At 36.2% G+C, this 26,263-nt stretch overlaps 1 protein-coding gene across 8 annotated transcripts in view; it reads left to right on the top strand.

Moving 5' to 3' along the window:
- The window catches only part of CSNK1G1 (casein kinase 1 gamma 1), a 165,149-nt gene that overhangs the window by 84,147 nt on the left and 54,739 nt on the right, over positions 1–26,263 (top strand). For 7 of the 8 annotated variants that reach the window (XM_079125711.1, XM_079125706.1, XM_079125708.1 and 4 more), the window contains one exon: positions 1,558–1,627. The exons of the other annotated variant lie outside the window; for it this stretch is intronic. In XM_079125711.1, coding sequence (XP_078981837.1) covers positions 1,558–1,627 — 70 coding nt within the window. The remainder of the gene's footprint in view (positions 1–1,557; positions 1,628–26,263) is intronic. 8 annotated transcript variants of the gene reach the window in all.

Genomic DNA, 26,263 nt, shown 5'->3' with positions numbered 1-26,263 from the left:
ATGGGTATAGAGATATCTATTTGAATCCCTACTTCCAATTCTTTGGAGTATATATACCCAGAAGAGGAATTGCTAAGTCATAGTAATTCTGTGTTGAATTTTTTGAAGAATCATCATACCATTTTCTATAGAAGCTTCACTATCTTACATTCTCACTAGCAAAGCACCAGGGTTCCAGTTTCTTTACAACATTTGACAGCACTTATTTTCTGTTTTTTATGATAGCCATCCTAACAGGTGTGTTGATGTTGAGTTTTTAAAAGAGAGATCATGTTAAGTTTTTCATGATTTTTGCCAGAATACAAAAGGGACAGAAAACCCTATCTGTTAGGGATGTTTGATTGCATTATTAGAAGTTTTCCTGGTGTACTGTCAGTCAGAATAATTAACTATCCAGTTCTTGAAATTTGGTATAGAGCAAAATTGGTTGTTTGCTTGTTTTATCTCTGGATTTTTTTGTTTGTTTGTTTCTTTGTTTGTTTTTGTACTGGGTATTGAACCCAGAGGTGCTTTATCACTGAACCATATCCCCAGCCCTTTTTGTTTTTTATTTTGAGACGTGGTCTTGCTAAGTTGCTGAGGTTAGTCTCAAACCTGAGATCCTCCTGCCTCAGCCTTCTGAGTTGCTGGGATTGCAGGCATGCACCACTGTACCCAGTTCTGGGGTATTTCCAATACTCCCGTTTTTGGAAACTTGAATATCACATTATTTAAAATTATGTATTCAAATTATAGTTTTTAATTCTCATAAATGTAAAAAGAAATATATGTAAGGATGTTTCTAACAACATTGTTCATAGTATTTAAAACCAGAATCAGTGTATATACACACATACACACATGGGAATACTTTAACCATTAAAAATATTATAAACCTTTACTTATTGCTATGGAAAGATGTCATCATCATCATCATCACGTTCAATTAGAAAGATTACTGAACAGCCAACATACTATGATTTCCTTTATATAAAATCCTGTTTGTGAATCTATTTATATATATATATATATACACACATATAAATACATAGATAAAGAAATACTTGAGAGGGCTGGGGTTATAGCTCAGTGGTAGAGCGCTTGCCTAGCATGTGTGAGGCACAAGGTTCAATTCTCAGCACAAACATAAATAAGTAAAATAAAGGTCCATTGACAACTGAAAATATATTCAGAATAATATATTTACCACCCTAGATGCTGGCTTTTTATTTTTTATTTTTATTTTTTTAAAGATTTGTCATCTGGTTTCATGGGAGAATACATTTCAGGAAAGTATTTCATGCTGAAAGAACTGTCCCTGAATGATGGTTCATGCAGAGTCTATTTTTATTTGACTATTCATGGAAGGCGTTGAGTGTAATCTAGCTCATCTTCTTTTAGCTGTACTTTCAAAGACAAAGTGTGGTAGGAAAAGGCTGTTATATGTGAATATCATCTCTAAAACATTAAGTGACCTCAGCCTTTGTTTACTCCAAAAATCTAGGAATAGAAAAATTCTATTTGTCTAAATCTGATCACAATTTTCTTTCTTTCTTTTTTTTTTTTTTTGGGTTTCAGGAACCAATAAAATCACGTGCTCCACAGCTTCATTTAGAGTACAGGTTTTATAAACAGCTCGGCAGTGCAGGTAAGTTCAAGTTTGTTTGTTTCTTCCACATAACTTAGTGATATATGTAATTTTTCTTTTTTTGGTCTGGTTTGCCCTTTCTATCAGACCATATATGTCCCTTGCTCACTGGATAGGTGAACCACTCTCTTTAGAATCAAAGTGATGTTGTATCATTATAAGTAAAAAAAATCCTTTTGTGTCAAAGGCACATGAGGACCAAAATAGTGCAGCCATTGTTTTTACTCTCTAGTGTTGTATCTGTCATTATTCATCAGATCAGCCATTGATTTGTAAAATATTTAGGTATCTTGATAAGGGAAATTTCTTAAAAAAAAAAAAATTCCATTCAGTGAATTAATCAATTTATAAAATGAATGTATGAAATTCTTTGAGAGAAATGATTGATTATGCATCTAAAGAGTAGCTATTTCTGTGGTGGCCCCCAAGACTTTAAATTCCTAAAATAGGTTATTTTGTGTTGACTTGTGGGGTGTGGCTTCTTACCATTCTAAATGATTGCTTTTGCTTTCTGGACCTCCATTTCACCTTGATCATATGAACTGGGAATTGACCTGAGTATTGTAATCGTGTGAAGATAGAACGAAAATGGTAGCACTAGATGATACTGGCCATGGTTCAGGTTGAAGTCTTTCCTCATTGTCTGCCTTTCCTTGTTTGATCTTTACTCCTTCCTTTTCATCAACTCTCTTCTCTACTGAGCAATCACATTTCAAGCTTTGTTTGCTGATTGTAGCTTCACTATCAAAATTTCAAGGGCTGGGGCTTGGGCTGGGGCTTAGCAGTGGCACTGGGTTTGATCCTCAGCACCACATAAAAATAAAGATATTGTCCATCTACAACTAAAAATATTTTTAAAAATAAAAGAATTTTGAGACCTGATGATTTACTATGAAGTTAATCAGAAAAGAAAGCAAAGAGGGTTTTGAGAGCCTTGATATTGAGAACAGGCATCTTGATTTTCATATTAGCTCTTGTTTTTCCTATTTTTATTTACTGTAAAAGCCAAATTATAAAATTTAAAGGATATTTTAAAAGAAATGATATGCATATTCTTACCACCCTAACCCAGCTACATTTCATTTGAATGTTTCTCTCCTTTCCATGTGTAGAAGTATTTCATAGTTAATCTCAGTTCACATGTGACACATGTTCTGTCACTTATTATAGCATTTGTCGTGGTACTCCATGGTATTAATTTTTCTTGTCATTACATAAGAGTCTGTCAACTTCGTAAATCATAATTTTGGCACCCATTTTCTGTTTTCAGAGATTCAGATTATTTTATTTTGAGAAATAATTTTTCCATATTGATTTCTAATACTGAAGTAATATAACTCAAAATTTTATGTGTTCTTTCATTTAGCCCCCATATAATATGATGGTGATTTTCAAATACTTAAACATTTTTGAAATGAAGATTAGAATTATTCCAAATGATTGCCTTTTCTATTTCTATGAAGAATGTCATTGGGATTTTAATAGAATTTTTTTAGTTATTTTTAATAAAAAATATATAATATGTATACACACACATATACACATATATATGTATATATTTATGGAATATGACATGTTGTTTTGACTTTTGTGTACATTGTGGAAGTGCTAAATCAAGCTACCTAACATACATTACCTATGAAGGGATGATTATGTCATTCTAGGATATTGATTATTTAAATTAAAGGCACTTGAAAGATGATCACTCTGATCTTCCTGGTGTTTCTTAAAAGCAGAAGAAATTCCCATATAAAGATACAACATCCTTATCCTCAGTAAAGAGAAGTCAAGACCAAGAGGATTCCATAGATCTGGTGTTTTTTTTTTTTTCTTTCTCCTTCCCATCCCCATGGCCCCACCCTTCCCCTCTCTCCCCTCTGCATAATCCAAAATTCATTCTTCTGTACCCACCCCCAACTATGGATCAGCATCCACTTATCAGGGAAAACATTTGGCCTTTGTTTTTTTGGGATTGGTTTATTTCACTTACCTTGATAATCTCCAGCTCCATCCATTTACCTGCAAGTGCCATAATTTCATTCTTCTTTAAGACTGAGTAATATTCCATTGTACATATATGCTACATTTTCTTAATCTATTCTGTTGAAGGGCAGCTAGGTTGGTTTCATAGTTTAGCTATTGGGAATTGAGCTGCATTGATGTGGCTGCATCACTGTAGTATGCTGATTTTAAGTTCTTTGGGTATAAACTGAGGAGTGGGATAGCTGGGTTAAATGGTGGTTCTGTTCCAAGTTTTCTTAGGAATTTCCATATTGCTTTCTAAAGTGGTTGCACCAATCCGTAGTCCCACCAACAGTGTATGAGTGTACCTGTTCCCCCATATCCTTGTCAACACTTATTATTGCTTGTATTCTGGATTACTGTCATTCTGACTGGGGTGAGATGAAATCTTAGTTTTAATTTGTATTTCTCTAATTGCAAGAGATGATGAACATTTTTTCATATATTTGTTGATCGACTATTTCTTCTTCTGTGAAGTGTCAGTTCAATTTCTTAGCCCATTTATTGATTGGGTTATTTGTTTTTTTGATGTTAAGTTTTTTGAGTTCTTTATATATCCTGGAGATTAGTGCTCTATCTGATGTGCATGTGGTAAAGATTTTTTTTCCCATTCTATAGGCTCTCTCTTCATGATATTGATTATTTTTCTTTCCTGAGAGGAAGCTTTTTGAATTCATCCTATTTATTGATTCTTAATTTTACTTCTTGCACTTTAGGAGTCTTGTTAAGGAAGCCAGGTCCTAACCCGACATGATGAAGATTTGGGCCTACCTTTTCTTCTATTAGGCACAGGGTCTCTGTTCTAGTGCCTAAGTCTTTGATCCACTTTGAGTTGATTTTTGTGCAGGGTGAGAGATAGAGGTTTAGTTTCATTTTTTGCTGCATATGGATTTCCAGTTTTCCCAGCACCAATTGTTGAATAGGCCATCTTTTCTCCAATGTATACTTTTGGCATTTTTGTCTAGTATGAGATAACTGTATTTATGTGGGTTTGTCTCTGTGTCTTTTATTTTGTACCATTGGTCTATGTGTCTCTTTTGGTGGCAGTACCATGCTGTTTTTGTTACTATTGCTCTGTAGTATAGTTTAAGATCTGGTATTGTGATGCCTCCTGCCTTACTAAGGATTGCCTTGGGTCTCTTATTTTTCCAATTGAATTTTATGATTGCTTTTTCTGTTTCTATGAAAAATGTCATTGGAATTTTAATAGGAATTGCATTGAATCTGTATAACACTTTGGGTAGTATGGCCATTTTGACAATATTAATTCTGCCTGTCCAAGAGCATGGGAGATCTTTCCATTTTCTAAGATCTTCTTCAATTTCTCTTTAGTATTCTGTAGTTTTCATCGTAGAGGTCTTTCACCTCTTTTGTTAGATTGATTCCCAAGTTTTTTTTTTGTTGTTGTTGTTTTTGTTTTGAGGCTATTGTGAATGGGGTAGTTTTCCTAATTTCTCTTGCAGTGGATTCATTGGTTGGATTCATTGCTTATGTATAGAAATGCATTTGATTTATGGGTATTGATTTTATATCCTTCTGCTTTTGCTGAATTCATTTATGAGTTCTAAAAGTTTTCTGGTGGAATTTTTTGGATCTTCTAAATATAAAATCATGTTGTTGGCAAATAGTGATAGTTTGAGTTCTTCTTTTCCTATTTGTATTCCTTTAATTTCTTTCTTCTGTTTGATTGCTCTGGCTAGACTTTCTAGGACTATGTTGAGTAGAAGTGGGAATGCTTTCAATTTTTCTCCATTTAGAACAATGTTATCCTTGGGTTTAGCATATCATGAAATTCATTTGGAAAAATAAGAGACCCAGAATACCCAAAGCAATCCTTAGGAAGAAAAGTGAAGCAGAAGGCATTATAGACAGACCTTACACTATATTACAGAGCCAAAGTAACAAAATCAGCATAGTATTAGCACCAAAACAGACACATAGACCAGTGGTCCAGAATAGAAGACACAGAGACAAACCCACATTAATACAGGTATCTCATACTAGACAAAGGGGCCAAAAATATTCATTGGAGAAAAGATAGTGTATTCAACAAATGGCGCTGGAAAAACTAGAAATTCATATGTAACAAAATGAAATTAAACTCCTATCTGTTACCCTGCATAAAACTCAAGTAAAGTGGATCAAAGACTAGGCACTAGAACAGAGACCCTGTGGCTAATAGGAGAAAAAGTAGGTCCACATCTTCACCATATAGGCTTAGGATCTGACTTTCTTAAAGGACTCCTAACGCACAAGAAGTAAAATAAAAAATCAATAAATCAGCTGGATTCAAATTAAAAGGCTTTTCCTCAGCAAAAGAAACAATAACATGAAGAGAAAACCTACAGATTGGGAGAATGTCTTTACCATATGCACCTCAGAGCATTAATCTCCAAAATATATAAAGAACTCAAAAAAGTCAACATCAAAAAAAAAAAATTGAACTGAACAGACACTTAAAAGAAGAAGAAATAGTCACTCGACAAATACATGAAAAAATGCTCAACATCTCTAGCAATTAGAGAAATGCAAATCAAAACTACTCTAAGATTTCATCTCACTCCAGTCAGAATGGCAATTGTCAAGAATATAAACAACAATAAGTGTTGGCAAGGATGTGGGGAAAAAGGTATGTTGCTGGTGGGACTGCAAATTAGTGCAACCATTGTGGAACACAGTATGGAGATTCCTCAGAAAACTTGGAATGGAACCACCATTCGACCCAGCTATCCCACTCCTCGATTTATACCCAAAGGACTTAAAATCAGCATACTACAGTGATGCAGCCACACAATGTTTACAGCATCTTAATTCACAACAGCCAAACTATGGAACCAACCTAGATGCCCCTCAACAGATGAATGGATAAAGAACATGTGGTATATATACACAATGGAATATTACTCAGCCTTAAAGAAGAATGAAATTATGGCACTTGCAGGTATATGGATGTAGCTAGAGAATATCATGCTAAGTTAAATAAGAAAATCCCAAAGAACCGAAAACCGAATGTTTTCTTTGATATGTGGATGCTAATTCATAATAAGGGAGTGGGGCTAGGGAAAAATAGAAGTGCTTTGGATTGGACAGAGGGAAGTAAAGGGAGGGGAGGGGCTCCGGGGATAGGAAGAATAGTAGAATGAATAGGACATTATTAATCTATGTATATATATGATTACACAACCAGTATGATTCTATGTCATATACAACCAGAAGGATGAGAAGTTATACTCCATTAATGTGTGATATGTCAAAATGCATTCTACTGTCATGTATGACTATTTGGAACAAAAAAAAGGAATTACTCCAGATTATTCTAGAACAAACAAAAATTTTCAAAGAAATAAGACAACTTTTTGCAAAATAATATAGCATGATACTTTTTGCATACTATAAGAAATACATATATAATATAGATATGTCCGTAGAAGCATAGAAAATATATGAATGGATATATAAAAGAAATTATTTTCTTTAAGAGCATCAATAAGAACGGGAAGCATACCAGGCATGGTGGCACATGACTTTAATCCTAGTGACTCTGAAGGATGAGGCAGAAGGATGCAGTTTGAGGCCAACCTGGGCAACTTAGCAAGATCCTCTGCATCTTCACATGAACCTGTTTCAAATTGAAATATAAATAAGGGGTCTGGGGTTGTAGTTCAGTGGCAGAGCGCTTGCCTAGCACATGTGAGGCACTGGGTTTGATCCTCAGTACCATGTAAAAATAAATAAATAAAATAAAGGCATGCTGTCCATTTACAACTACAAAAAAATTTTAATAAAAATATATAAATAAGTAAATAAAAAACAGGAAAGGATTGGGTATGTGGCTCAATGGTAGAACACACCCTGGCTTCAATCCCTAATGTGAAAAAGAAAATGAATGGGAAGCAGTGGTAAGCTTTTACTTTTATCCTTTAGTATTTTCTTCTATTTTTTTAACCATGAACAATTATAATAGTAACTAGTTTTTTTTTTAAGTTGTCAATGAATCCATTATTTATTTATTTGTTCGTTTGTTTGTTTATATGCAGTCCCGAGGATCAAACCCAGAGCCTCACACATGCCAGGCAGGCACTCTACCACTAACCCACATCTCCAGTTGTAGTCACTAGGTTTTTGAAACAACTGCATCAGTGGGCTTATCATTTGTCTCCTATGTTTTCTGTCACCATATCATAGTTGTAAAAAAAGCCTGAGCAACCTGCCCCTTCCCATTTATCCTGAGCCATGCTTTAACAGTTTCAGGCATGAGTTCAACATATGATAATAAAGTGAAGCAATATAGTATTTATCTTTCTAAACACCTTGCAGGGAGAGAAAAGAAAATCATAACTTGAATGAAGTATCTCTTATGTAAGAGAATTTCCTGTCTCTGAGGGCATGGTCATTGTTGAGTGTTATACATTTGGGACGTTATATATTTGTGAGGGAGATTTGTGTGCTATATAGAAGGTTAGAATACTTGGCTATAAGACTTATTTGAACTCTTAAGATTTTATAAGAAGCCCTTAAAGAACACATTACAAGACAAGAAACATCCTGGTTGTATTTCTTGTGCAGATGTTTATATTTGGCATCTTCCTCAGTGCCTGAAGACAAAAAGTAATTTCATAAAAGTTAATTACATTTTAAATATAATCCTGGCAAAAGGAGCATCCATTGGTCAGTGAATCAAAATAAGATCAGCGTATGTTTTCACAAAATGAGATGGCTGGGGTGGGGAATAGCTTTTTACTTGCTTATGGTTAAATTATTGAACCTATCATTGATTGATGAAGAATTTCTAAACTTAATACAAGGAGAAAATTTTTAAATGTGATCTTTGTAATTCTATGTAATAACTATGAAAACCTATTGTATTCTTTTTCTCACTGATGAAAAATCAAAAGTTTTAAATTTTCTCTTTTGACTAAACCAAACAAGATGTTCAGTTTTATTTTTGCTTCATTTCTTCTTATATCACAGTGTTGATTTTTCAAGGCACAGAGGCTTCCTACATTGAGTACAATTACGCTTTTCTTTGCAGATCTAGTTTCAATAGATTGTTCTAAGCACACAAGATTGGGCGTTGGGATTTAATAATTAATTCCGTATTCCCTAGAATTTGCTTGTCCTAGTAGCTTCAGTATTTGTTACAGTAGGTCAGCATGCATCACAAGATTGAACAACATTGTTTAATCATAGTAATTACAGGCTATATGCCTTGTAATCAACAGATGAAAGCATTCAGTGAATTGTAACCATCTTTCTTCTTTTCTTATCATTTTCTTTAATCATCAACATTGTGATAATTGTATTATAGTCACCATGGGCAAATTTATTTTCCTTGTATGGGAATATTTTTAGGTTTCCCTGTGTCTTCATGATTGTTTACTTAGGAAGGTACATGCATTATCAGTTTTAAAATTTCCCATCCCACAAATCCTTTATCCAGCATATCCTTTATCCTTCCATTTTGCTTATATTTTAGCACATAGAAACAAGACTTGTATGTAACAGGTTTTGGGTAGAGATAGACAGGAACCTGTATCCTAAACAGATCCACATCAGGAGAGTGACAGAGGTGAAGATTCAGCCTTGCATGGTAGTGTACTCCTATAATTCCAGCTACTCAGGAAGCTGAGGCAGGAGGTTCACAAGTTCCAGGCCAACATGGGCAACTTAGTCTCTCTCAAAAGAAAAAGAACTGGGACATAGGTTAGTAATAGAGCATTTCCTAACATATGTGCAAGATTCATGTCTGTCCCCAGTACCAAAAAAAACAAAAAGAAGGTGAAGATACATATCTAGATATGGTCTGGCCACATGATAAGGGCCTATTATATGTTTAGTAACTGAATAAAAGATGAATAAACCAGGACCAAGCATGCAACTGAAGTGGGAGAGGAGGGGCACAAGAGGGAAGAATGAATCAGCAAGAACAGGGATAAACAAAAGAGGATTAGGCATAGGCAGGTTAGGCAAATGTCAAGAAAATAGGACTCTAGATGCCGTGAGAGTTCATATAGATAAAATATGGTATAATACTCTGATTTGACCAGCAGCTATAAAATTGCTGTTATTGTTGTTTTTGGAGTAAGCTATTAGGAGCAATGGTTTTAAACAATAGCTTTGACATTTTTAGTGAAAGCACTAGAGTAGGTTATGGAAAATTCTCTTCACTGGGTGTTTGGAAAGAATGAACTATAATAAAAATCAACTACAATGATCTCTTTGCTTCTGGATTAATCCTAAAGGAATGGAGGAATTCATCATGCCCTTGTTAAACACTTAATTCTACTTCATCCTGCCTGGAAAAACTCCTAAAGATTCTAGAATAAAGTTCATATCCCTCTTATCTTAGTCTAGGTTGTCATGTCCTGACTTTCTAGCAGCTATTCTTATTGGCTATTCTGTTATAAAGGAGATGCTAATCCTTAAATAAAGAAATGACAATAAGATCCTTGTTGATACTTCATAAATATAACAAGCCTAGGCAAAAATCTCATTGGGCAGAGAAAACAAGTGAACCTGCTAAATACCAAATAGGCACTTCTTGTGATTATTTAATACCCACCTCCCCATTTTCTAATACAGAAAAGTATTGTAACTTATTCAGGGTCACACAACAAGCAAACCCAAACTTGGAATGTTTTCCCCATGTTTTTGTACAGATTTTTAAGTTAGATTCAGGTACCTAGGGCCATCAGTCCCCTGCCTAATTATAAATCAGTGGTGGGAGACAGTTGTAAAAGTATTTAATTGGGGCAAAGTCCTAGAACCCTCCCTTACCTTCCCCCTCAGCGAGAAAGTAGTATTTTCTATTCCACATTGTATCCCTTAATTTTGTGACATAGAAAGCTTTGTTACTTCTAGAACCATTTATGGGCTTTCTAGGTTTTGAAAAAGTAAATTGATTATTTCCAGATGTGGTAGTCCACACCTGTAATCCTAGCGATTTGGGAGACTGAGGCAGGAAGATTGCACATTTGAGGCCAGCCTCAACAACTTGGCAAGACCGTCTCAAAATTAAAAATAAAAAAGCTGAGGATGTATTTCAGTGAGGAAGTGTTTCTGGGTTTAAAAAAAAAGGAAAAGAAAAAGGAGGAGGAAGAAAGAAATTTAGAAGAAAACCTTTTGTTCTCCAGTTGGGTAGGAAGTTTTCCTAACGGAAGAAAGAATAAAATAGAAAACTTGATTTAAAAAAAAAAAAAAAGTGAAAGCTAGTTCCTTTTTTTCTTGCTTTGTGTAAATTTCCCAGAGGTCTCTCTCTACCAGAGGTATTATAAAGGGAAGAGCCATACCACTAAGTTCAGGGGGAAATTAAATTAATTAGTATAAAGAAGCTGTCTCTAGGACTGAAGATTTCAACATTGCCATCTCTAATTATAGGCAGTGTGAATCAACTGAGACAACTAAGAATTGGAGCAAGAAAAAAAGTTTTTCCCACTGTCTTCTGTATGATTCAAGGTTAACTCTGTGCCCCTGCTATCTCCCTCAGTTTCCTTATTTATATAAATGGGAAATCTGTTTCTTGAGTTTGCAGACTTACTGGTGTTGTTGTTGTTGTTGTTGTTGTTGTTTTGGTACCGAGGATTGAACCCAGAGTGCTTAACACCCTGAGCCACATCCCCAACCCTTTTTATTTTTTATTTTAAGACAGGGTCTTGCTAAGTTGCTTAGAGCCTCGCTGAGTTGCTAAGGCTGGCCTCAAACTTGTGATCCTCCTGCCTCAGCCTCCCTAACAACTGGGATTATGGGCATGCCCCAGACCTACTGGTGTTGAATGAGGCAGTATCCATAAAGGTCTTGAAGTCTTGAGGGGAAAAGTGCTTTGTAAACACAAGGCAATATTGTTTTACATTGAAACTGAAGATCTGATTCCCTGTAAAAATGGAAGTATCCAGCCTTTCTATTCTGTAATCCCACTGACTTTTGAGGCTGAGGTAGGAGGATTCCAAGTTTGAAGCCAGCCTCTGCAACTGAGTGAGAGTCTCAGCAACTTAATGAGACCCTATCTCAAAATAGAAAGTGAAAAAGGCTGGGAATGTAGCTTAGGGGTAGAGCACTACCACTACCATGACTAGCTGTTGCGAACAGCTCAACCAAACTCTCGGGTCCAGTGAGGGGCAAAGGGGGATTGGAAAATAGAGATTCACAGACACAGCTTTTGAAGATTAGGCTGGGATCAGGTGGAGCCTGCTCTCTGATGGAGATGCAGATCTAAAGAATTACTCCAGCAATCTATATTTATATACGTCTCATTATCAGGTTAAAGATGATGCAACCATTATTCTTTGTATTCAGGAAAATTACAGAAACGAGGACATTCTATGTAGCTTTTCCACAGGTGCAATCCATAACTGCAAAGTGCAATGTTAGGAGCTTTGTGTAGCTCTCAGGAAAGTCCATTGTTTAAAGTTACTGTAAGGCGGGCAGGAACTGGAGAAGCTGAGCTGGTGAAACATTAAGGTTGTCTGGCATAAGAATTCCTTCCTTCCCAGGAGCTGTGTGCCTGAGATCAAGGTTAGAACTGATAGGGCTCATGCACAGAGCCTCCTCATGCAGGGCACTGCCACAGTAGCTAGGCATCCTGTGCCCTTGCACAGAAACATTCCCAGGAACCGGGAATGCCTCAGCCATAATTATAGTCCCCTGATCTTGGTAACTACTCTCCCATCCTCTGTCACGGCCCTCAACAACTAGCATCATGCACGAGACCCTGGGTTACATCTTCAGCACTGGGGGAGAAAAAAAGGACAACAAAGAAAATGTTCTCTTTTTTAGAGAATTTTTTATTTTTATTAAATCAGGATGAAAAGGTAATCATTTCAGTTTTGAAGAATTTTTTATGGATTCTCCAGCAATAGTGAATTAACAGTTGCCAATCCTTTCTCTGGTTCAGTAGCTCACCATTCCAGCTTTGGTGAACCCATTACATCTGTCATCTTGAGAGAGATGTTTGTTTCTTTCAGAAGGTTCTAAAGGTGCCCCTCTGACTATAATTATGCTAACTTGAATCTCCTTTGTGAGAATGAACACTTTTACTTCCACAACTCCACAGCATTTTATACAGTTTGAAGGGCACATTTGGGCACAGGCAACTTTACTATATGTGGTTTAAGAATTTCAGAAAAAAAGAAATTAAATTGCCTTATCTTTGTTCTGTAGAATTGTGAAACAGGGCCAGGGATATACCTCAGTGATAAAGCACATACCTAATGTGCAAAGGACCTTAGGTTCCATCCCCCAGCATCAATGAAAAAAAAATTATCTTGAAACTATTATTCAGGACCAGGCCAATTGGTTTAGTTCATTTGGTTATCATAACTGGGTACATTTATGAATTCCCAAGAGAAGTGGTGTTATTGATGCTGGACTACAGAGATACAACAAGTAAGGAAGGTTCATTTTGGTGGTCTACAGGCATGTTACTGAATCTCATCCCTCTTACCACCACCCCCAGGAAAAGGAAAGATAGATATATTTGGACTATCTTCTATCTCCAGGGTGGAGGAGGAGACTTCTTATAAAGACAGATAGCATAAAGGATCAGGTAGTAAGTGTTTTAAGCTTTGTGCGCTGTCTTTGTTACACCTACTCAACCTTTCCCTTATAGCACAAAAGGAGCAACATTCATATAGATGAAGGAGCTATATTCTAATATAACTTTATTTATGAACACTGAAATTTGAATTTTATGTAATTGTTGCATGTCATGAAATACTATTCTTGTTGGTTTTTTTTATGGTTTCCATAGTTTGTATGGTTCATGATTTCTATTATTTGTTGACCCCTGTGTAACAATGAACAAAACTCCTGTTTGTTTTTTTATCACCCCGTGAATATCTGCAGAATATAAAAATAAACTCAAGGAAGTAGATGCTACCCTTGAGGAGCTTTAGTGAAAACCTTTACTGAAAAAGTTGTTTCTCTCTTACTCTGTGGACATTTGAGTGTAATATGCTACTATACTGTGAGCTTTATAAGGCCAAGAAGCATCTTTTATTCATTCTTATATTACTTGCATATAACTTCATCCAAAGAAGTGACTCAACAAATTGGTTAAATTGATGAGATCTCAGCATGTAAACTCCTGGAGCCACATTTCATTGGCCGCAATGTCGCTGTGTTGCAGCTTCTTTTTGTTATCCTCAGCTTCTTCATTTGCTTATGCCAGCAATTCTTGATTAATTGTGTTAAGGAAGCAGAATAGAGATATGAATGACTAAATGAAGATATCAGAGTATAGTTTCCTAATTACTTCTACGAGGACTAAGTATACAGTAAGTGACATTGGCATTTTCACTGTTGTGTACTTAGGGTAGCCAGGAGCTCCACGGTGAAAGTTCTGGAGTTTGAGTCTTTTGAAAGTAGCAAGAATGTGCGGTTCTCAACAATATTATGGGTATGGCTTTGCAGATCTTGATACTTAACTGGGCTGTTGTAAATAGCTAGAGAATTACTTGGACACAAATCACATTCAACCATGGGTTCATATCTTGTCAACATTTTCCTGGGCTGTACTCTGAATAGTTACAGGTCAGCGAAGATAGCTCTCTTGGCCTTCTATTTTGCCTAAAAAAAGGGAGAAACTTTAGAGAAGGTATTTGTAGATGTCTCTGTACAGTTTGCCGAAAGGGGAAAAATGTTTCATTTATAAAAGTATTCTGGAAGTTCTAGAGAAAAACTACCACCAGTGAAAGTTTAGAAAAAATATATTAAAGGAAGATTTAACCTCTCCACAAATTCCTGGATAAAATGATCCTCCTACCTCAGCCTCCCATGTAGCTAGGACTACAGGTGTATCTTACTATGCCCAGTGACATAAGTATTTTTTATCCATAAATTTTTCATTAAAATTTATCTGATTTAAAGATAATATGTGAATCTGTTTAGCAAGTGAGAAAGATAAATTTCAAACAGCTAATAATCTTTTAGCTTATTAATGGATTTGAATGATAAGGCACTAACGGGGTAAAATTAGTTAAACAAGTTGAGTGTTATCCAATTTGAAACACTTGAAATATTGAAAGAATTATAAACAAATCAAGGCTAATTAAAATGTCAGAAAATAAGTTGCTGGTGCCGGGTGTGGTGATGCATAACCTGTAATCCCAGTGACTCTGGAGATTGACTCTCGGGAGATTGAGGCAAGAAGATCACAAGTTTCAGATCAGCCTGAGCAATTTAGCAAGACCCTGTCTCAAAATAAAAAACAAAAAGTCCTGGAGATGTAGTGAAGTGGCAAAGTGCCCCTGGGTTCAGTCCCCACTAGCAAAAAGAAATAAAGAAGAAAAGAAGTTGCTGAGGCCCATCTGTGTGCTATTTTGTCATATTTCCTTTATTGAGGTTCTGTGACTATGGTAGCAAGTGACTCTTTGGGCCACTAATTTGAGTCTTGGAGCTTTGATTCAAAGCATAAGGTACCTCTCAGAACACCATATTTCTGGTCATTTGACTGTTAGGCTAACATAATAGATAACTAAACCATCCACCAGTTATCATAGATCATGTCTACCTACAAGTTTATAGTTGTCTTATTTAATGCTAGGATCTGTGACAGTTCTTTCTAAGGAAAGTAACTGTTGAACACAGTGGAGTCACATGTGAAACTAGGATCTAAAGTTAGCATTTAAGGTGAAAATTACACTTAAACTTAGCCTTGAAGCTGGATACAATGGCACATGCCTGTAGTCCCATAGGGGAGACTGAGGCAGTAAAATCTCCTGTGCCTATGAGTTCAAGACCAGCCTGTGCAACCTAATGAGACCCTGTCTCAAGTGGGAAAAAAAAAGGTTAACCTTAAAATTCTTTACATTTCCTATTGATTATAGTCTAACTGGATGTGTATATATGATCACATTCAGTATTTATGTACTATACAGGGATGTGTCCATATTGTAAAGTACATAATCAATGTATGTCATATCAATGTATAGTGAATACATTGTGCACTTTGCAGTGGTTGCAAAGTTTATATAAACAAGGGAACATCTGCATAATAACTTATGGTAGTGTTTTATTTTTATATTTTTTAAAAGTATATGATTAAATTTGAGTAAATAAATTTAGTTCTTATCTATACCACATCACTTTTCCTTTTTTTAAACCAATTCTTTTTTTAATATTTTTTTAGTTGTAGATGGACACAATATCTTTATTTTATTTTATTTATTTTTATGTGGTGCTGAGGATTGAATCCAGTGCCTCACATGTGCCAGGCAAGCACTCTACCACTGAGCCACAATCCCAGCCCCTTAAAACCAATTCTTATGAAAAGCTTGACCCATGTTTTTTCTAAAACCATGGTAGCTATTTGCTTTTTTGTTTTCTCCCAAAAAGCTCCCTGCTGACAGAGCCTGGTGTCCTATCTTCTTTTCTCCTCCCTCTCTAGGAGGAGCACCCAGTATAGTACCTTCCATGTAGTGAGTGCTTAGGAAATGGTTTAAAGAGGAGGTAGGTGAGCAACTATGTGTGTATATCTTAGTCTCTACTGTTTTGATTACAAATAAAAGAAGCTATTCAAATTAACTTGTACTCAAAAGGAGGATTTACTGGAAGAATGCAGGGACTTGTCACCAAACCAAAGAAACACAGCCCTCAGTAAGAATTGGACAAAGCCCTTGGGAAACCTCTAGGAACCAAGAGAACCACTCCGTGTTCCTTACTTTCTAACTCTTCTTTATCTGACTTTCCTTCTCTTGCCTGTACTTCTGTTTACCTGCATCATTTTTTCCACATTACCAGCTTTCTCTCCCTCTCCTAACATTGGTGGAACAGAGCCTCCCTTGCACCCCTTCTCCTCAATTTAAGTACCTGCAGAGATTGACTAGAGTCCTACTGTCCCTGTTAGAGGTTCCTAAGAAAGAAACTGGCTGATTCAACTTCAGTTAGCTTTCCAGTCCTAGTCCAGAAATTTTATTCCACGGGTCAGAATCATGTAGGTTCCACTATTCAGCAGAGAGCAGATTCTCTAAGAATGGGGCTTTAAGAACTGGGAGAAAGTGGTTGAAAGTACGACAGACAGGAGATGGTAAGCTCACACACATACTTTACTTTTCTCTTTATGTAACATTTGGTTTAAAAAAAAAAAAAAGACAATCTCAAGAAAACATCTTGAGATTCTCTAAGTAGGGGATAGAACCTGTGAAAACAACTGTGTGGTTGTTTTCTGTGCCTAGAAGAGTGAGGATTCCCAGAAAGAGAACTGCCCCTTTCACAATGAATGGTTAGCCTCGCTCATTCTTTGAAGGTATCTAGAATGATGAGTTGAGGTTTAAAACTGAATATGTCAAACTTCATCCACTAAGGACCTGCTCCTTTCAATGGAAATGGCCTGTTTGAAATAAGTAAATATTAGGGCAATAGCAGACTGACATGAAAAACAAAAAAGTTATAGACCTGACCACTAGGTAAAGGGTGAGATGGTGGGGGGGGGGGGGTGTTGTTTTTGAAAATTCTTTGCAGCACCTGTATTACAGTTGCTCCTCTTAGTAAGTAGAAGACAGAATATAAAAGTGTGCCTGAGTTAGTAGCAAGAACCTGAGATCACTATTGGGAAAGCAGCCCTGGGTTATAGTAATATGGAACAAATTTCAGATAGGGGAAAATGTGTGTTTACCATTTCCTGAAAGAGATAGTCCAATTTCACCTGTGTTGTCCAGAAAACATTTTTAAAGGACATTTAACTGTTTCCATTGATGTTACAATTTAAGTCCAATTAGTGACTAAACTTAAATTTATGGGGAGAAAAAAACCAGAAAGCACTTTTCATTTACTAGTCTTGGAAAGGTGTGATTCACATACTCAGTACTAATAATTACTAGTCTTTAACGAAGTTAAAATAGTGATACTGTGAATTTCCAATTATTTTTCTAAGGGTTAAACATCATGACCTTAATCTTTATTAACCACCTATACTAGTTTGCCAAAAAAGAACTAATATTTCTGAGTCCCAACACTTCTGGATCAGGATAAATTCTTTGGGTGTCTTTTGTATTTTTCATAGCTTAGAACTTTGGGACAACCTTTCTTATATTATCACTAACAGTATACTCTATAGTGAAATATAAGCAAAATAAAATTCTTATGTGATGCTGTAAGAGACTTGTTTATCTGCTAGAGCCAGACCCCATGTGTCCCTTTCTCTGCCCTTAAAACTCTCAAATGGCTCTAAATCACATGAGACATATGAAGTAATTACCTTTAATTACATAAAATTTTAGAGAATCTATTTTTCTAGCCCCTACAAAAGAAAACCACTTCCATTTTACACATTTTGGACCAGTAATTTCTTTAATTGCAATTTAAGTGTTTTGATTTTATTATAGAAATTGTTTGGCCTGCGTAACTCCTCACAGTAACAAAAAGTACTAACACCTTTTTAATGCACTGTTTTACAAAGTACAGAACTGCTAGAGAGATTTGCTCAATGTGAAGGCAGAATTGATTGCCTGGATTTTGTCTTCTTACAAGGGACTTCATGAAAAACAGAACATAAGAGTTTCCAAAAACAGACCCAAGAAACTCTTCTGGATTGAAGAGTTGTGATTATTTGAAGAAAATTGATTTAGTTATTTTGTAGTCAATAGACTAGACACAGATCCTGAAGGTTCTGATGCCATTTTCCACTTTAATTCTAGGTCATACTTCTTTTGTCTCTACTCACGTCTCTCTTACTGTGTACCTGCATGCTCTCTTTCTTCCTTATCCTCACAGCCATTCTTCAGACATTGAGTAGCGCTTAGTGACTGCCCTTAAAGAATGCTTATTACCTGGGTATGGTGGCTCATGCCTGTAATCCCAGCGAATCAGGAGGCTGAAACAGGAGGATCACAAGTTCAAAGCCAGCCTCAGCAACTTAGCGAGGCCCTAAGCAACTCAATGAGACCCTGTCCCTAAATAAAATACAAAATAGGACTGGGGATGTGGCTCAGTGGTTGAGCATCCCTGGGTTCAATACCTGGTACCCATCCCAAAAAAACAAATGCTTGTTAAAAATTTGGTCATGGTCAAAGATAGGAATTTTAGTCCAAACTAAAGGCTGGAGTATGCCCAGCATCTTACCACATAGGACTCGTAGCCCTCAGCCCCTCCCCTTCATTACTTATAATATGTCAAGGTTTATCATTTAGGAGGGGTGGAGTGTCACATTTAGCATCCCCAAAGCTATGGAGTAGTATAGAACAAAAGAAATGAGTCATTGAAGTGAATTTTTCCTAAGTTTATGAGAAACTGGAAGCATGTATCTATGATCTTATATTAAAACTTAACTAATTCCTTTCCAGTATCTGTGTCATTGTTTAGAGAATATTTTCCTTAGGTTCCAGTAATGCACAACATAAAGATAGATAACTCCTTATCCTACTATCAAAATAGTAATTCTGTTGCTAGCTAAGCCCTTTTTATATTTGTAGAATATGTTATCTATAAGCATACTTAAGACAAAAATCAACAAAAGATCAATTTTTAACATTTGTGACCAATTATACTGTCATTTTTCTTTCTGTAACTCCTAAGCAAGTAATTTATATTCCACCTACCAAAAAGTTTGTCAGGCCTATACACCTCTGCATTCTTGTACTTTCAATACTATAACAGACATTTTTAAAAATCTTTATTTTATTTATTTGTTTTTCTCTTTTTCTTTTTTTGCGGTGCTGGGGATTGAACCCAGGGCCTTGTACTTGCAAGGCAAGCACTCTACCAACTGAGGTACCTCCCCAGCCCATATTTATTTGTTTTTATGTGGTACTAAGGATTGAACCCAGGGCCTCACGCTTGCTAGGCAAGTGCTCTACTACTGAGCTATAACCCCAACCCCCACTCTAACAGACTTTTAACTTTTCCCTACATTTTCCTGTCTTTTTACTTCATATTGCTTTAATTCATCATCCATTGTCAGTTTATAAGTAATCTCTTAATAATAACTACTTTAGTGGTAATGCAAAGAAATGAAGTTTTTACTCACAGAAACATACTGTGGGGCTGGGGTTGTAGCTCAGTGGTGGAGCACTTGCCTATCTCTTGTGAGGTACTAGGTTTGATCCTCAGCACCACATTAAAAAATAAATAAAGGTATTGTGTCCATTAAAAAAGAAAGAAAAATACTGTGTATCAGATGCAAAAATTCTGTGCATCTATAGCACTATACTGGATAATTTGGGCCACAAGATTTATAAATAAAATGGTCTCTTCCCTACAGGACACTAGAGCTCATTGCAAAGAAAATTGAATGCTTATTGAGCTTTCAGTATATTCATGGTATGGCATTGTTTGTTGTACTACCCTTGAAATAGCTCACTAATGTATGTAACTGTAACACAGACAGTGGAATAGTATATGTTATTAAACATACATATAAAATGATATGAAGTTCAGAAGAGAAATTTTGTTTTTAAATTTGGAAAAACAGAAGGCTTTATAGACAGAGTGACAACAATGGAACTGAACTTTAAAAAGGGGGTGGGATATGATTTATTTGGATATGTTTAAGGGAAGACTGAAGAAAGCCTTCCAAGTATAAAACAAGCTGGGGTTCAGTGGCTGGTATGTGTCTGTATTTGTACTAAAGAGCCTTTCATTGAACATCCCACTTGGGTTAAGTACTGTTCTAAGCTAAGTCCTGGGGATACAGTAGTGAATAGGTGGACACTGCCCCTGTCTTAACATTGTAAAAGGGAGACAACCTACAAATGGCTTCAGATAAACAGACTTAGCAGGTCAGGAGAGTTCAGAGGAATGGGAGAGTTGTGAGAGCTGAAGACTTCGGGACTGGGGTCATATAAAAGGCCAAGTGTAGAATCCCATTCCAGTTTTGTATATAAGCCACCCGATTTATATCTTTCATAACTCCTTTCAGAGCCAAAATGTGACTAATTCAAAAATACTGTAAGTATAAAATAAACACTGAATTTCAAAGATTTAATATCCCCAAAAAGGTCTGAAATGTAATTTTAAAATTAATATGTTAAAATGATGTTGTTTTGCATATGACTTGAATACAATATATTATTAAACTTAATTTTCCCTTTTCCCTTTTATAAAATAACTTTTTAAATGTGGCTCCTAGAAAATCTGAAATTAAATTCATGGCTTTCATTAGTAGCTCACATCATATTTCTGTTAGAAATATAATACTGTATTCTGTCTTGCTTCTTTCTTTCTTTCTTTCTTTCTTTATTTATTTATTTATTTATTTTTGAGGCGGGGTGGGCAGGGAGACCAGTGATTGAACACAGGGATGCTTAACCACTGAGCTACATCCCCAGCCCTTTTTAAAAAATATTTTTTTTAATTTTAAGGGTCTCACTGAATTGCTTAGGGCCTCTCTAAGTTGCTGAGGCTTGCTTTGAATTGTGATCCTCCTGCATAAACCTCCTGATATACCTGAGCTGCTGGGATTACAGGTGTGTGCCACCATGCCCAGCCTTCTTTTCAGTTTTTTAAAATAACATCTGCCATAAATTTTATAGTTAGTTGTCTAACCAAGTGGGTACTTCAAAATATAAACTAACTCTAGGTGAAAGCAAAGTAAATCTCAGTTTTTCTAATTTCAAAGAACTATTACCTTGCTTTTGCCCCTGTGCTTATAGCTCCCTATATGCTTGCTAGTCCCTCAGCCTGCAAGCTGGCACTCTCCGCACTCCAGCCTAGTCAGCTTATAACCATTATTCAAGCTCAGCCTATAACCCCTGCTCTGTTAAGCCTTCCCAACTCCTTCAGTCAAGATTAGGTATCCCCCTTTAAAGCTTACTGTGTTCTCACTGATGGCATTTGATGAATGGACAAAGTGACCATCAGATGCTTGAACTTATTTGAATTTGAAGGGAGGTGGCAGAACCTTTAGGAGGTGGGACTTAGTAGATGGTCATTGAGGGCACCCTTAAAGAAGATTTGGGACTCTGGCCCCTTCCTTTCTATTTGCTCGGACTGCCAAGAGGTAAGTGGCTTTCCTCTATCACATGCTTTCACAGTGATGTGCTGTCTCACCACAGGCCCAGAAAGCAACGAGAGTCAAAGGACCATGCCTGAAACTTCTGAAACTGAGCCAAAATAAACATTTCTTCCTTTTAAGTCATTTATCTGTTACTTGTCACAGTGTTGCAAACCTAACACATATACTGAAATGTTAAATATGTAATACCCCTTGACTCAGCTCTTCCTTTTCAAGGAATTCAAGGTCCTCTTACATACATAAGCAGAAAGGGTTTTTTGCAGTAGTATGCGTATTTGTTTAGGATGCTTTCATTTACAAAAGCTAAAAGTCCCAGTTAAAAACCACTTGAGAGAAAGAAGGCTTTCTTGACCTAAAGAACTGAGAAGTCAGAAATATAGTAGTCCCCCTTGTTCATGGTTTTGCTTTTTGTAGTTTTAGTTACCTGTGGTCCAAAAATATTAAATGTAAAAATTCCAGAAATAAACTATCCATAAGTTTTAAATTATATGCCATTCTGAGTAGTATTTTGTGTTATGCCATCTTACCCTGGAATGAACCATCCCTTTTTCCAGCTTATCTACAGTTGTGTACGCTACCTGCCCCTTAGCCACTTAGTGGACATCTCAGTTATCAATTTATTGGAGTATTATAATGTTTGTTTATAGGATTTAGTACTATCCTCAGCTTCTGACTGCTGGGTCTTGGAATGTATCCCTGTGGATAAGGGGGACTACTGTATTTTCGTCTGATCAGCCAGATCCAGCACCAACACTTGCCTTATTCCTCAGGTGTGTGGTATATATGTCTCTTTATCTCTGTTTTGTGTGTGTTTGCTTATTCTCAAATAGGTTCTTTTCATGTAGTCATCCCTAGTAGCTCTAGGCTAAACTTCCACTTTAACAATCTGGAAAGGAGAAACAGAGACACAGAAAAAGAGAGATCCTTCTCCTCTATAGTTCCACAATAGTCCTAAGATTGACTCTCACTATACTGACATAGGTGAAGTACTCATTCCTCGCCTATTTTCTTAGCATAGGCAAATAGAATATTCTGATTAACTTGGCTTAAGTTATATCCATGATGAGACAATGGGAAATGGATTAACCACAGTTTACCTGCATGTAGTACATTGAGGAAATGATACTTTTTCATCGAAAAAGTAGTTTTGTTATCAGAAGGAAGAAAAGGGTTTATGCCAAGCAAATGCAATCGCTGTTCACTATAATATCTACCTCTTTTTTAAAAATGTTTTAGTTGTAGATGGACACAATACCTTTATTTTATTTTATTTATTTATTTTTATGTGGTGCTGAGGATCGAACCCACCACCTCACACATGCTAGGCAAGCACTCTGCCACTGAGCTATAACTGCAGCCCCAATATCTACTTCAGATAACTAGTGTATGGAACAAAGTAAATACCCTTCAGTAGGGGGAAATTGAATAGATATGACATATCATCTGGTGGAATAATATGTAACTATTAAAATGAGGTAAATTCAGGGCTGGGGAAATAGCTCAGTCAGTAGAGTGCTTGCCTTGTAAGCACAAGGCCCTGGGTTCAATCCCCAGCACCCCCCCCCCCCCAAAAAAGGTAAATTTATGTATTGATAAGAAAAAATGTCCACTGCGTAGAGTATTGAATTAAAAAATAAAGTTGCAGTACATTGCTCTTAATCACCTGCCCTTATGATTGTGAATACTTTATCCTTATATGTTTTGTATTGCTTTTGGGTTTCTATTTTATTTGATTGTTAAACTACATACACACAACTGGGCAAGTGGTACATACCTGTAACTCCAGTGGCTCGGAGGCTGAGACAGGAGGATTGCAAGTTCAAAGCCAGCCTCAGCAGCTTAGCAAGGCCCTGACTTAAACTAAAAAAATAAAAAGGACTGAGGATGTGTCTCAGTGATTAAGCACCCCTGGGTTCCATCCTCAGTACAAAACAAAATACACACACACACACACACACACACACACACACATACACACTCAATCACTTGTATAATTTTGAAAAGTAATGCCACAGCTGGCCCCTCTTACAGACCAGGAAATGTAATAGACAAGGCTTGAGAACTGCAGTGAGGTAGACATATGACAGAAAAGGTAAAAAGAGTATTCATGAAATTGATATAAAAATAGTGGAGGACTGGGGCTGGGGTTCAGTGGTAGAGTGCTTGCCTAGCATGTGTGAGGCACTAGGTTCGATTCTCAGCACCACATAAAAATGAATGAATAAAATAAAGGTCTGTCAACATCTAAGAATAAATAAATAAATAAATGAATAAATAAATGAATAAATAAATAAATAAATAAATAAATTAAATGTTTAAAAAAGAAATTACTCTCATTTAAAAAAAAAATAGTGGAAACCAAGGGGGTGGGTAGGACATATTAAGCGTATATGGAGCAACATGTAGGGCTTATATCCTGAAAAGGTGATGAAGAATTCTGGGAAAGCTAAAATGTTAACCATAAAGGCACATAGTTTGGAAGAGGTGGGATAGGAAGAATGGAAAATAACTTTAGCAATCACATTAACACAAAAGAACAACAGGGTCAGATGGAGAATGTAAGCAGTTAGTTTAGTGTAGGGAAAAAAAAGCACTGAATCTAAAGTTGAGAGATTAAGTTGTATTATTTGGGAATCTTGTTATCAGAGAAAGGTCACATTACATTTTTCAGGGATTTTGTTTCATTTGTAAAATGGGATTATTAGTACCTTCCCCTTTTTCTTCACAGAATGACTGTGAGATTCCAATAAGACGGGAAAGGCTACTTAAATAAATAAAAGATCATTAGGATCAAAATAAAAAATGTGTCTGGAAGTGGATGAGGAGAAGAAAACAGTAGGAGATGATGTCAGATTTTCTTTGTGTATTGGACAACTCAAAAGATGAATTTTGCTGGAGATAGTGGTTCATGCCCATGGCTGGGGAGGCCGAGGCAGGAGGAGTGTAAGTTCAAAGCCAGCCTCAGCAACTTAGCAAGTCCCTAAGCAACTTAGTGAGACCCTGTCCCAAAATAAAAAGGGCTGGGAATGTGGCTTAGTGGTTAAGCACTCCTGGGTTCAATCCCAATACTCCCCCCGCAAAAAAAAGAGAGATTAATTTTGTTGGTCATTTAATATAGACAGGCAGGTGCTATTTTGAGAAAAGGAAAGACATTTATTTTTGTATAACTTTTAGTGCTATTAACTAAGATGAGTAATTCTGCAGCAAGATAAAGTTGTAGGTACCATAAACATCCTTCATGGAAGCAAATATGAAGAAGAAAGTCAATGTAGAAATATTACAATTCTGAATCACTGTTATTATGATTTGTCATTTGTTATGATGTGTCCCCCCAAAACGCTGGTGTCAGGGCAAGCACGTTCAAGAGCCAAAATGTGTTGGGCCATGGCTGGTAGAGGTGGGTCATTGGGGGTGTACTTCTGTGGCCCTTTCTCCATACCACAAAGAAGTGGCACTTCCCTGAGGGTGTTCTCTCTCTCCCTCTCCTTCCTGACCACCATGCAGTGGGCAACTTTTCTCTAGCACCACCCTTCTGCCATGGTGTTCTGCCTTACCTGAGGCCCAAAGCAATGGAGTCAGCTTACTGTGGTCTGAACCTCTGAACCATAATAAACCTTCCTCTGTGTTGTTCTTGTTAGGTATTTTGGTCGCTGCAGTGCTAAGCTTACTAATACAACTGGGAATCTTTATACTTACTGGGAATCTTCATACTAGTGACTTGTCCAACAGAATTTTTTTTAAATAGTCCCATAAAATTTAAACAAGAGGGGCTGGGGTTGTGGCTCAGTGGTAGAGTGCTTGCCTAGCATGTGTGAGGCCTGGGTTTGATCCTTAGCACCACATAAAAATAAATTAATAAAGGTATTGTGTCCATCTACAACCAAAAAAAAAAATAAGAGAAAAATAAATTTAAATAAGAACACAGAAAAATCCCCCTATCTTATCATTCCCTGCATATTTAAAATTGACTGAATTTGTTTTACTCTGTGTGTGTTTTAGCATTTTGAGGGAAGCATTATATATTCCAAATAGAAAATTCAAATACTGTGTCATTGAATTGTATTTCTTACTTTTTCAACTCTAGTTCTTGTTCTATTCATATCTACCATATGCTTAGATCTGTGCTGGATGTTGACATACAAATATAATTAATACACAGTAGTCACTGCCTTCAGATAGCCTTCTATTAGTAGAGAAGACAGATACATAGACACAGAAAGGGTAATGGGAGTGAGACTTGATTGTCAGTTCAGCAAGGGAATCTGCTACTTCCTTCACCATAGCAATTTAAGCTCATGTTAACAGCATATGTCTAGCAATATTCCAGTTCCCAGGAGGCTTGTGAATAAGATCATTGTAAAACATTTTCATCATAAGATAGAATAATCTTGATTCCTTAATTCTGGATTTAGCTGTTTTTGTTATTAAACCAACATTTTAATTAGACTCATATGATGAACTGGTTCATATTGTAGAGAGGTATTTTTCTGTCAGAGAAATGAAGGAATTCTGTTTGTTCTTTTTAAAGAAAGAAACACCATGTATTATTGTCTAATGCATTGTTTTGTAGTTACTCTGAGTTTCAAAAATTATGCTTTTGTTTTTCTTACTTCCTGTGCAGTATCATTTGATTTATTCATCTGTTTCTCCTTTCTTGTTAAATGTACTTT

This window comes from Sciurus vulgaris (assembly GCF_902686455.1).
Source record: "Sciurus vulgaris genome assembly, chromosome: 2".
NCBI classification, from domain to species: Eukaryota; Metazoa; Chordata; class Mammalia; order Rodentia; family Sciuridae; genus Sciurus; species Sciurus vulgaris.
This window is presented reverse-complemented; position numbering and strand designations above follow the sequence as displayed.